Below are 14218 nucleotides of genomic sequence, written 5' to 3' on the forward strand. Positions count from 1 at the left end.
CGCTGTTAGTCAGTGACTGTGTCCCTTCATCGACTCTCTTTAGTCTCCTTCACAATCTCCTAACCAGCATCAGCACAGCTCCACCAATCACAGGAGATCACCTACATGCTTTTCTACAAATCAACAGCGGCCCTTAGAGTTGAGAACGAGAACCACACTAATGAAAGCACTGACATATCTCAGAACTAGAACTGCATTCCGTCCTTTGATCTCAACAAAAATAGAACAGGATAAAATATCCCAAAATAACTATATAATCAAACAACCTTTAAACTCTCTCATAATAAATTTTAATATTGTTTTACGTTTAGTAGTAAAGAGAGTAACATGTGAGAAAACCTAATTTACAAATAGAACATTAAGAATGGCGCATTTTATTTTTTAAAGATAATACTGTACAATCAGCTTCCGTTCGTTAACACTGGCTAATGCACTAGAACTAACAGTGAACAATACAACATTTGATAATCTAGGTCAAATTTGTTTAACAAATATATTATTGTTTATTGCAAATACATTTTCGGTCAAAACACGTTAACAAACATTGATTCATACAACATAAAAATATGTTAAAATGTTAGAAATGTATAGTATGCAAAAATGAATAATTAACTATATAAATAAAAGTTGTAAAAATGCCATTTATTTTTAGTTCATGGTTGCTAATGCATTAATTAATGTTAACGAATTAAACCTTATATGGTAAAGTGTTACAGACGATGTAACAGGCTTTTTTATTACTAGCCACAATTTACTGCATATTACATTATTTCAGTCTTTTAAAGAACAGCCTATCTTACCATTTCTTGCGATTCTGGATCTTCTAAGAAGTTCTTTTCTTTCATTGCGCGCTGCATCGTCTCAGTGAAACTCGGGTCCACCACTAAAACACTCTGTCCACCGAGTGTAGAAAACTTACAGTCACTCTTCCTCGAGTCAGTCGTCATGCACACTTCATAATTATACCCGTGCGGCAGAGTTCCAGTGACTCCTGTGTCTGCGTAATGCGGTGGATAGTACGGAATAACAGGCAGATTGGACTGAAAGAGGAAGCGAGATTGTCTCCATCTGTAGATCTTTACTGATATTATCACAACCACACAAGTGATAAATAGGAAAGAAACAGCGGCCAGCGCGAGAACTAAATAAAAAGTCAGGCTGTCGTTATATTGTTTTTCATGCGTAAAGTCAGTGAACTCTGACAGCACTTCAGGAAAGCTGTCAGCCACAGCCACGTTAATGGAGACCACAGCTGAGCGAGAGGGCTGTCCGTTATCCTCCACAACAACAGTGAGTTTCTGTTTGACAGCATCTTTATCAGTCACTTGTCGCACAGTTCTTATTTCTCCATTCTGTAAACCCACTTCAAACAGCGCTCTGTCTGTAGCTTTCTGTAGTTTATAGGAGAGCCAGGCATTCTGTCCAGAGTCCACATCAACAGCCACCACTTTAGTGACGAGATATCCAACATCTGCAGCACGAGGCACAATCTCAGCCACCACTGAACCGCCAGTCTGTACTGGATACAGAACCTGAGGAGCGTTGTCATTCTGATCTTGGATTATAATATCCAAAGTCACATTAGTGCTGAGGGGTGGAGAGCCTCCATCTTGCGCTTTCACACAGACACTAACACTTTTCATTTGCTCATAGTCAAAACCGCGCAGCGCATGCACCACTCCACTGTCAGCATTTACTGATATAAAAGAGGAAACAGGGGATCCACCCACTGTAGTTTCATCTAGAAGATACGAGATACGAGCGTTCTGGTTCCAGTCATCATCTTGAGCACTCAGAGTGAATATGGACAAACCAGGTGAATTATTTTCAGTAACATATGCAGTGTAAACAGTCTTATGAAACCTGGGCGGATTGTCATTAACATCTGATACTTTCAGATTTAAAGTTTTCTGACTGGAAAGCGCAGGAGACCCTGAATCTGTAGCTGTGATTGTGATATTATATTCTGCCACACGTTCTCGATCTAAAGCAGCATCAGTAACTAAAGTGTAATAATTCCGCAGTGAAGACTGAAGTTTGAATGGTGTGTTTCTATTAATTGTACAGTCAACGTGTCCATTGTCTCCTGCATCTAGATCTTTGACACTGACAATAGCGATAGTGGTTCCAACAGTTGCGTCTTCAGTAACTGGGCTTGAAAATGACATAACACTGATAGCTGGTGCATTATCATTAACATCAATTAAATCAACTATGACTTTAGCAGAGTTTCCTAAACCACCCTGATCTTTGGCCTCGATGCCAATTTCATATTTCTTTGCCTTTTCATAATCAAGTACCCCGATTAGTGTTATGACACCGGTTTTCTCATCGATTTTAAAAATGTCTTTTATGTTACCTTTTAAATTAGCAAAACTGTATGTAATCAAACTATTTGCACCACTGTCTGCATCACTAGCATTAACAATTGTAATATAGGTTCCTTTAGATGAATTTTCTTTTACTGTTGCTCTGTAAACTGACTGGTTAAATACTGGCGCGTTGTCATTTATATCTAGTAGAGTGACTTCTATTTTCATATTACCAGATCTTTGAGGGTTTCCTCCGTCGACCGCTGTGAGAATGAGAGACAGTCGTGGATGCTGCTCTCTGTCTAGAGGTTTCTGAAGCACCATTTCAGCATATTTGACTCCATCGGGGCGCGAGTGTTCTTTAAGATTAAAATAACTATTAGGTGACATAGTATAATGTTGTAGTGCGTTTAGACCAACATCAGGATCATCTGCGCTTCCCAGTAAGAAACGAGATCCAGGCGCGGCCGATTCACTTATTTCAAGATTAATTTCATCTTTAGCAAATATTGGTGAGTGATCGTTTACATCCAATATTTCTACCGTAACATGATGTAGCTCCACTGGATTATCAAGTATTATTTCAAATGTGAAGCTGCACGGAGTGGTTTCAGCGCAAAGCTGCTCTCGGTCAATTCTCTCCTTCACAACCAAAATCCCTTTGTCTGTTTTCAGCTCTACGTATTCAGTGCTTTCGCCAGACACGATACGAGCCCGACCCGAGCGCAGTCTTTGAGCATCCAGACCAAGATCATGAGCTATATTCCCGATAAGAGATCCTTTCTTCATTTCCTCTGGAACTGAGTAACGAATCTGCGCGTTTATGTTTGAGATCAAGCAAACGGCCATGATGAATAAAACCCTCCATGTGAAAACACGGTCCAATGGCTGTCCTCGCGATTGGGAACAATGAATCATTTTAAATACTGTAATCACAAACATTTTATACATTAGGCCTGCGTATTCAGATTACAGACTGTAGATGATGTTCAGCAACTGGAGTATCCACAAAGTAATCCAGCTCGGTAGCTTTTAGTCAGTGACTGTGTCCCTTCATCGACTCTCTTTAGTTTCCTCCACAATCTCCTAACCAGCATCAGCACAGCTCTACCAATCATAGGAGATCACATACAATACATGCTTTTCTACAAATCAACAGCGGCCCTTAGAGTTGAGAGCGAGAAACGACACTAATAAAAGCAATAATGAACTGTTTCAGAACAAGGATTCAATTTCGTAATTTGGTCCCAACAAAAATAAAACATAACTATAAACAATCAAATAACGCACCAACGTTCTCGTAAATTTTAATCTTACTGTACATTGCAGAATACTTAAATATAAGAAATCAATCATTATTCCGGAGATAGGGAAAATAAGGTAACACTTTTATTTTGATGATCCCTTTTGAAAAGTCTGTTGACTATAAGTAACTTTGCATCTACATGTCAACTACTCTCATTAGAGTATTAGTAGACTGTCTGCTTAATATCTGCTAACCTTTAATTGTAACGGTCCTCCAACAGACATTTACTGATTATAAGTAACTTTGCAAGTACGTCAACTTTTTTTTAACCCTATCAGTCTACTAATACTCTGCAAACACTATAATGCGTGTCTATAGACATGTAGGTGCAGCGTTACTTATAGTCAACAGAATGTGTTAAATTGACCATCAAAACAAAGTAAAACCGAAAATAATTTCAAATAAATTTTAAAGTAAGATTCAATGAAAGCGTGAATTAATGGCAGTGCGACAAATCACCTCTTTTAGAGACAGAACATAGTCTTAATATCAAATAAAGATTGAATGAACAACATTTATAGAAATTATTAAACTAGTTTAATATTATCAAATGAACTAATATCTTTGGAATTTTTATAAATAACGTATTATGAACAAAAATTAATTAACAATGAGCAATAATAAATTTATTTATTAATACATTCTATAAACATGTTAATTAATGGTAAATGATAAGTAATGCATTATCTTACGTTATCGAACCAAATCTTATTGTATACTCATTTTAAATAGTGCAAATGATTTCTAATATTACAAAGCACTTTTAAGTTTAATATTATATATACTTTTTTATATATATATAACAGGTGATCTTACCATTTCAGGACACTTGTCGGGATCTTCTAAGAAGTTCTTTTCTTTCATTGCGCGCTGCATCGTCTCAGTGAAACTCGGGTCCACCACTAAAACACTCTGTCCACCGAGTGTAGAAAACTTACAGTCACTCTTCCTCGAGTCAGTCGTCATGCACACTTCATAATTATACCCGTGCGGCAGAGTTCCAGTGACTCCTGTGTCTGCGTAATGCGGTGGATAGTACGGAATAACAGGCAGATTGGACTGAAAGAGGAAGCGAGATTGTCTCCATCTGTAGATCTTTACTGATATTATCACAACCACACAAGTGATAAATAGGAAAGAAACAGCAGCCAGCGCGAGAACTAAATAAAAAGTCAGGTTGTCGTTATATTGTTTTTCATGCGTAAAGTCTGTGAACTCTGACAACACTTCAGGAAAGCTGTCAGCCACAGCCACGTTAATGGAGACCACAGCTGAGCGAGAGGGCTGTCCGTTATCCTCCACAACAACAGTGAGTTTCTGTTTGACGGCATCTTTATCAGTCACTTGTCGCACAGTTCTTATTTCTCCATTCTGTAAACCCACTTCAAACAGCGCTCTGTCTGTAGCTTTCTGTAGTTTATAGGAGAGCCAGGCATTCTGTCCAGAGTCCACATCAACAGCCACCACTTTAGTGACGAGATATCCAACATCTGCAGCACGAGGCACAATCTCAGCCACCACTGAACCGCCAGTCTGTACTGGATACAGAACCTGAGGAGCGTTGTCATTCTGATCTTGGATTATAATATCCAAAGTCACATTAGTGCTGAGGGGTGGAGAGCCTCCATCTTGTGCTTTCACACAGACACGAACACTTTTCATTTGCTCATAGTCAAAACCGCGCAGCGCGTGCACCACTCCACTGTCAGCATTTACTGATATAAAAGAGGAAACAGGGGATCCACCCACTGTAGTTTCATCTAGAAGATACGAGATACGAGCGTTCTGGTTCCAGTCATCATCTTGAGCTCTCAGAGTAAATATGGACAAACCAGGTGAATTATTTTCAGTAACATATGCAGTGTAAATACTCTTTTGAAACCTGGGCGGATTGTCATTAACATCTGATACTTTAAGATTTAAAGTTTTCTGACTGGAAAGCGCAGGAGACCCCGAATCTGTAGCTGTGATTGTGATATTATATTCTGCCACACGTTCTCGATCTAAAGCAGCATCAGTAACTAAAGTGTAATAATTCCGCAATGAAGAATGTAATTTGAACGGAGTATCAACAGTACACTCAACGTGTCCATTGTCTCCTGCATCCAAATCTTTGACACTGAAGATCGCGATAGTTGTACCAAGAGGTGCTTCCTCAGACACTGGGTTTGAAAATGACATAACACTAATAAACGGCGCATTATCATTAACATCAATTAAATCAACTATGACTTTGGCAGAGTCTCCCAAACCGCCTTGGTCCTTTGCTTCGATATCAAATTCGTATTTCTTTGCTTTTTCGTAATCAAGCACTCCATTTAGAGTTATAACACCTGTGCTTTCATTCATCTTAAAAATCTCAGCAATGACTTTCAAATTCCCAAAGCTATAAGAAAACAATCCATTTGCGCCGCTGTCTGCATCACTAGCATTGACAATGGTTATAAATGTCCCCTTAAGTGAATTTTCTGCTATTGTTGCTCTATATACAGATTGGTTGAACACTGGCGCGTTGTCATTTGCATCTAGTACATTCACCTCTATTTTCATATTACCAGATGTTTGAGGACTTCCTCCGTCGACCGCTGTGAGAATGAGAGACAGTCGTGGATGCTGCTCTCTGTCTAGAAGTTTCTGAAGCACCATTTCAGCATATTTGACCCCACTTGGCCGTGAATGTTGTTTTAAAATAAAATTCTCATTCTGTGATATGACATAATTTTGTATACCATTTACACCTACATCAGGATCATCTGCGCTTCCCAGTAAGAAACGAGCCCCAGGCGCGGCCGATTCACTTATTTCAAGATTAATTTCATCTTTAGGAAATGTTGGTGAGTGATCGTTTACATCCAATATTTCTACCGTAACATGATGTAGCTCCATTGGATTATCAAGTATTATTTCAAATGTGAAGCTGCACGGAGTGGTTTCAGCGCAAAGCTGCTCTCGGTCAATTCTCTCCTTCACAACCAAAATCCCTTTGTCTGTTTTCAGCTCTACGTATTCAGTGCTGTCGCCAGACACGATACGAGCCCGACCCGAGCGCAGTCTTTGAGCATCCAGACCAAGATCATGAGCTATATTCCCGATAAGAGATCCTTTCTTCATTTCCTCTGGAACTGAGTAACGAATCTGTGCGTTTATGTTTGAGATCAAGCAAACGGCCATGATGAATAAAACCCTCCATAGGAAAACACCATCCAATGGCTGTCCTCGCGACTGGTAAAAATTAATTCTTCTACACAATGTAATTACAAAAATGCTATACATTATGTATTCAATTTACAAAATGTATTTAATGCTTATCAATTGGAATATCCACAAAGTAATCCAGCTCGGCAGCTTTTAGTCAGTGACTGTGTCCCTTCATCGACTCTCTTTAGTCTCCTCCACAATCTCCTAACCAGCATCAGCACAGCTCTACCAATCACAGGAGATCACCTACATGCTTTTCTACAAATCAACAGCGGCCCTTAGAGTTGAGAGCGAGAAATGGCACTAATAAAAGCTATAAAATGTCCCAGAACATTGATCTCAACAAAGATAGAATATATATATATATATATATATATATATATATATATATATATATATATATATATATATATATATATATATATATGAGTATTTTATATACAAGCTTCCTTTAACTAATAATGACCAATACAGCATTTATTATTCACGGTTCATACTGATTAACCAATATACTATTGTTTATTGTTAATTTTCATTAGGCCTAATCATATCGTTAATTGTCAGATCATTCGTTTACGGACTAATTTATACAACGTTCAATGTATTATATTCAGAAATTAACAATAACCAAGATAAATGTTGTAATGTTTTAGTTCATGGTAGCTAATGCATTAATGTAACGAAACTGAACCTTGCTTTAAAGTGTTACAGATTCAACACGGTAGGCTACATAACAAGCTTCCTAATACTAGCCAACATTTACTGTTTGCAATTTCAAAATTATATATAGATTTTATTTCAGTCTTTTAAATGCATTTGGTCTTACCATTTTAAGACTGTCAGGATCTTCTACGAAGTTTGTTTCCTTTATTGCGCGCTGCATCGTCTCAGTGAAACTCGGGTCCACCACTAACACACTCTGTCCACCGAGTGTAGAAAACTTACAGTCACTCTTCCTCGAGTCAGTCGTCATGCACACTTCATAATTATACCCGTGCGGCAGAGTTCCAGTGACTCCTGTGTCTGCGTAATGCGGTGGATAGTACGGAATAACAGGCAGATTGGACTGAAAGAGGAAGCGAGATTGTCTCCATCTGTAGATCTTTACTGATATTATCACAACCACACAAGTGATAAATAGGAAAGAAACAGCGGCCAGCGCGAGAACTAAATAAAAAGTCAGGCTGTCGTTATATTGTTTTTCATGCGTAAAGTCAGTGAACTCTGACAGCACTTCAGGAAAGCTGTCAGCCACAGCCACGTTAATGGAGACCACAGCTGAGCGAGAGGGCTGTCCGTTATCCTCCACAACAACAGTGAGTTTCTGTTTGACAGCATCTTTATCAGTCACTTGTCGCACAGTTCTTATTTCTCCATTCTGTAAACCCACTTCAAACAGCGCTCTGTCTGTAGCTTTCTGTAGTTTATAGGAGAGCCAGGCATTCTGTCCAGAGTCCACATCAACAGCCACCACTTTAGTGACGAGATATCCAACATCTGCAGCACGAGGCACAATCTCAGCCACCACTGAACCGCCAGTCTGTACTGGATACAGAACCTGAGGAGCGTTGTCATTCTGATCTTGAATAGTAATATTTATTGTCACTTCAGAACTCAAGGGCGGGGATCCTCCGTCTCGAGCTGTCACGTTAAATGAAAACGATTTTAACTGTTCAAAATCAAATGATTTCACTGCATGAATAGTTCCAGTATGTGAATCCACAGACACGAGAGAACTTAGCGGTGCACCACGCATGTCTTCATCCTTCAGAAAGTAGGACAATTGTGCGTTGGGACCCCAGTCAGCATCTTTTGCTTTAACAGTCATTATAGTCAGACCAGGAGAATTATTTTCACTAACAAATGTTTTATATTCGTCAGAATCGAATATAGGCGGGTTGTCATTGACATCGGATATTTTTACCGTCAGTGTTTTGTTTGCGTGTCGCGCTGGACTTCCTTGGTCTGATACCAAGATCGATATGTTATATTCAGCAAAACTTTCTCGGTCAAGCATATCATCAGTAATTACACTGTAATAGTCTGTGAGTGATGACTCAATTTTAAACGGTATGTTTTTATTTAGTGAGCAATGAACAAGGCCGTTTTTACCCGAATCTGCGTCCTCTATGTTAATGACGGCTACGGTTGTTCCCACTGGGGAATTTTCAGGAAGGGTGTTTGAGAAGGACATAAGCTGTATGGTGGGAGAGTTGTCATTTTCATCAATTACATCTATGACAATTTTGCAAGTATCCGAGAAGCCTCCTTTATCTCTTGCATGAATGTTTAACTGATAACTATTTTGAGATTCATAATCTAAATTACTCAGAAGTGTAATCTCACCTGTATCTGTGTTTATCTCAAAAAGCTCCCTCGCTTCTTTGCTGGCAACAGCGAAGGAATAGGAAACATGACCATTTACACCTTCGTCAGCATCAGAAGCACTAACAGAACCAATAACAGTACCAGCAGGTGAACTTTCTCTGACTTCAGTTTTAAATACTGACTGTTTACACACCGGGGCATTGTCATTAACATCCAGAACAGTAATATGAATTCTTGCAGTGCCTGATTTTTGAGGTGATCCACCATCAGCTGCTACAAGAACCAATTTAATCTCATCGCGCTTCTCTCGATCTAGTTCTCGCTGTAAAACCATCTCAATGTATTTGTTGCCATCGGTCTGACTATGCACCTCCAGTTTAAAACTATCAGCTGGATGTAGTTTATAGCTCTGTATACTATTCAGACCGACATCTGTATCTATAGCGCTATCCAAAGGGAAGCGAGCTCCTACAACGGCATTTTCAGCTATTTTCAGGTTAACATTTTCTTTCGGAAATAACGGAGCATTATCGTTTATATCTTGCACCTCAACAGTGACTCGGTGCAGCTGGATAGGGTTTTCAACGATAAGATCAAAACTGAAGCTGCAAGGCGTCGTTTGCTTACAGAGCTCCTCGCGATCTATCCTTTCTTTAACCACTAGAGTTCCTTTGTCTCTGCTCAGATCGACATACTGTCGACCGCCCTTTGTTACAACGCGAGCTTTTCCAGATATGAGTCTACTTATCTCTATCCCCAGATCCTTAGCGATGTTGCCTACGAATGATCCCTCTGGCATTTCCTCCGGGATGGAATATCTCACATTGCAATTTACAACGTCCATTCCGCTGAAGCAGAGAATGAAAACAACAACCTGCCATTTTGAATGCGTGGAAACCATCCAAGGAATGTCCGAATTGCTTAATAAACTGAAGAAAGCCATCTACACTGTGTGGTCAAACGAAGTGGTACCAAGTTTGAAAAACAAAGCAAAATCCTAAATCCAAAATGACACGTTCACCGAAAACCGCTGCATATGTCCAACCTGCAAACGCGTCAGTAAGGGACTGGCAATACAGACTATACAGAGAAACACGCTCTCTTCTCACATGTTAATCAACAGCGGCACTCAGAGCTTTAAAGTCGCAAATACAAGACCAGCCTCATTGAATCTGTATAAGCCAAACGTAAAACATAAACATTACTATATTATTATTATTAATAATAATAGTATCTGCTTCATGTGACTGAGTCACAGACTGTTCAATCAGGCAACAGGATGAAACCGTTGACAATTTCAGCACCATCGGAATGAACAGCACCCGACGAATTAAATCCTTAATAAAATGTTCGACTCTCAGACTCTAATTAAAATGTAAGTTAACAGAAAGTTATCAAAAATGAAAACGAAAGAGCATAGCTTTCAGAAATACACCGTTTAGACACTACATTTTAACACAATTTCTTTGGACAAGAATATTATTTCTGAATTATATTATCCTTGTTGTTTTTATCAGCAGTGTCCAACTCACAATAACATAGCGAAAGATCTAGCCTACCAGTTTTATGTGACCTTGATTAAACATATCTGTTTTATAGTTTCAGCATGTTAAATTGTTAAGGTAGATATATTTCAGATTCAAGTTTAAACAACATCAACAGGTTGTAATAGGTTGCGCAAACGAATATATCATCTCCATTCATAAAGACACACAGCAAATTATTGTTATTATTATTATTTTTATAATTATTATTATTATTATGTGTACGTTCAGTCATTCCTGCAGTGCTCTTACCATTTCATGTAGTTCAGAATTTTCAAGAATGTTCGTTTCCTTGATTGCGCGCTGCATCGTCTCAGTGAAACTCGGATCAACCACTAAAACACTCTGTCCACCGAGTGTAGAAAACTTACAGTCACTCTTCCTCGAGTCAGTCGTCATGCACACTTCATAATTATACCCGTGCGGCAGAGTTCCAGTGACTCCTGTGTCTGCGTAATGCGGTGGATAGTACGGAATAACAGGCAGATTGGACTGAAAGAGGAAGCGAGATTGTCTCCATCTGTAGATCTTTACTGATATTATCACAACCACACAAGTGATAAATAGGAAAGAAACAGCGGCCAGTGCGAGAACTAAATAAAAAGTCAGGTTGTCGTTATATTGTTTTTCATGCGTAAAGTCTGTGAACTCTGACAACACTTCAGGAAAGCTGTCAGCCACAGCCACGTTAATGGAGACCACAGCTGAGCGAGAGGGCTGTCCGTTATCCTCCACAACAACAGTGAGTTTCTGTTTGACAGCATCTTTATCAGTCACTTGTCGCACAGTTCTTATTTCTCCATTCTGTAAACCCACTTCAAACAGCGCTCTGTCTGTAGCTTTCTGTAGTTTATAGGAGAGCCAGGCATTCTGTCCAGAGTCCACATCAACAGCCACCACTTTAGTGACGAGATATCCAACATCTGCAGCACGAGGCACAATCTCAGCTACCACTGAACCGCCAGTCTGTACTGGATACAAAACCTGAGGAGCGTTGTCATTCTGATCTTGAATATTAATATTTATTGTCACTTCAGAGCTCAAGGGCGGGGATCCTCCGTCTCGAGCTGTCACGTTAAATGAAAATGATTTTAACTGTTCAAAATCAAATGATTTCACTGCATGAATAGTTCCAGTAAGTGAATCCACAGACACGAGAGAACTTAGCGGTGCACCACGCATGTCTTCATCCTTCAGGAAGTAGGACAATTGCGCGTTCGGACCCCAGTCAGCATCTTTTGCTTTAACAGTCATTATAGTCAGACCAGGAGAATTATTTTCACTAACAAATGTTTTATATTCGTCAGAATCGAATATAGGCGGGTTGTCATTGACATCGGATATTTTTACCGTCAGTGTTTTGTTTGCGTGTCGCGCTGGACTTCCTTGGTCTGATACCAAGATCGATATGTTATATTCAGCAAAACTTTCTCGATCAAGCATATCATCAGTAATTACACTGTAATAGTCTGTGAGTGATGACTCAATTTTAAACGGTATGTTTTGATTTAGTGAGCAATGAACAAGGCCGTTTTTACCCGAATCTGCGTCCTCTATGTTAATGACGGCTACGGTTGTTCCCACTGGGGAATTTTCAGGAAGGGTGTTTGAGAAGGACATAAGCTGTATGGTGGGAGAGTTGTCATTTTCATCAATTACATCTATGACAAATTTGCATGTATCTGCGAGACCTCCTTTATCTTTTGCTTTAATGTTTAACTGATAACTATTTTGAGATTCATAATCTAAATTGCTCAGAAGTGTAATCTCACCTGTATCTGTGTTTATCTCAAAAAGCTCCCTCGCTTCTTTGCTGGCAACAGCGAAGGAATAGGAAACATGACCATTTACACCTTCGTCAGCATCAGAAGCACTAACAGAACCAATAACAGTACCAGCAGGTGAACTTTCTCTGACTTCAGTTTTAAATACTGACTGTTTACACACCGGGGCATTGTCATTAACGTCCAGAACAGTAATATGAATTCTTGCAGTGCCTGATTTTTGAGGTGATCCACCATCAGCTGCTACAAGAACCAATTTAATCTCATCGCGCTCCTCTCGATCTAGTTCTCGCTGTAAAACCATCTCAATGTATTTGCTGCCATCGGTCTGACTATGCACCTCCAGTTTAAAACTATCAGCTGGATGTAGTTTATAGCTTTGTATACTATTCAGACCGACATCTGAATCTATAGCGCTATCCAAAGGGAACCTAGTTCCAGAAATCGCATTTTCGCTTATTTCCAGGTTAACATTGTCTTTCGGAAATAACGGAGCATTATCGTTTATATCTTGCACCTCAACAGTGACTCGGTGCAGCTGGATAGGGTTTTCAACGATAAGATCAAAACTGAAGCTGCAAGGCGTTGTTTGCTTACAGAGCTCCTCGCGATCTATCCTTTCTTTAACCACTAGAGTCCCTTTGTCTCTGCTCAGATCGACATACTGTCGTCCGCCCTTTGTTACAACGCGAGCTTTTCCAGATATTAGTCTACTTATCTCTATCCCCAGATCCTTAGCGATGTTGCCTACGAATGATCCCTCTGGCATTTCTTCCGGGATGGAATATCTCACATTGCAATTTACGACGTCCATTCCGTAGAAGCAGAGAATGAAAACAACAACCTGCCATTTTGAATGCGTGGAAACCATCCAAGGAATGTCCGAATTGCTTAATAAGCTGATGAAAGCCATCTGTGTTCAAACGAAGTAAAGTACCAAGCATGAAAAAACATACAAATCCAAAATCCAAAACAACGGATTCACGTTATCTTCACCGAAAACCGCTGCATATGTCCAACCTGCAAACGCGTCAGTAAGGGACTGGCAATACAGACAGAGAAACACGCTCTCTTCTCACATATTAATCAACAGCGGCACTCAGAGCTTTAAAGTCGCAAATACAAGACCAGTAGCCTTACTGAATCTGTATAAGCCAAACGTAAAACATAAACATCATCATCATACTACTACTACTACTACTAATAATAATAATAATAATATGTATCAGCTTCATGTTGATATATATGTGACTGAGTCACATGCTGTTCAATCAGGCAACAGGATGAAACCTTTTAACATTTCAGCACCATCGGAATGAACAGCATCCGACGAATTAAATCCTGAATAAAATGTTCGACTCTCAGACTCTCATTAAAATGTAACTTAACAGAAAGTTATCAAAAATGAAAACGAAAGCGCATAGCTTTCAGAAATACACCGTTTAGTCAATGACAAAGACACTACATTTTAACACAATTTCTTCGGCTTGGAATATTATTTCTGAATTATATGATCCTTGTTGTTTTTATCAGCAGTGTCCAACTCACAATAACATATAGCGAAAGATCTAGCCAACCAGTTTTATGTGACCTTGATTAAATATATCGATTTTCAAGTTTCAGCATGTTAAGTTGTTAAGGTATATAGATATATTTCAAATTTAAGTTTAAACAACATCAACAGGTTGTAACAGGTTGCGCAACCGAATATATGTACATAAAGACACAGCAAATTATTGTTATTAT

General features: G+C 39.2%; 2 protein-coding genes across 14 annotated transcripts in view; both read right to left on the reverse strand.

Annotated features, from left to right (window-relative positions):
* The window catches only part of LOC307152417 (protocadherin gamma-C5-like), a gene marked incomplete at its 5' end in the record, with an annotated part of 153623 nt that overhangs the window by 107882 nt on the left and 31523 nt on the right, over positions 1-14218 (reverse strand). Inside the window, 2 exons of one of the 13 annotated variants that reach the window (XM_079861051.1) lie at positions 7643-8374; positions 11673-13394. The exons of 10 other annotated variants lie outside the window; for them this stretch is intronic. In XM_079861051.1, the coding sequence (XP_079717177.1) occupies positions 7643-8374; positions 11673-13385 (2445 nt within the window). Of the gene's footprint in view, positions 1-4434; positions 6977-7642; positions 10157-11672; positions 13395-14218 lie in introns of those variants that run through there. 2 more of the 13 variants (XM_079861050.1, XM_079861024.1) reach the window with 2 other exon arrangements.
* Positions 42-3230, reverse strand: LOC307152067 (protocadherin gamma-A3-like; the record flags this gene model as incomplete). The annotated part of the gene is made up of 1 exon (XM_079860461.1): positions 42-3230. One exon carries the CDS (start codon positions 3228-3230, stop codon positions 792-794), a length of 2439 nt encoding a protein of 812 aa, XP_079716587.1. The 3' UTR covers positions 42-791.

This window comes from Squalius cephalus (genome assembly GCF_949319135.1).
Source record: "Squalius cephalus genome assembly, chromosome: 24".
NCBI lineage: Eukaryota > Metazoa > Chordata > Actinopteri > Cypriniformes > Leuciscidae > Squalius > Squalius cephalus.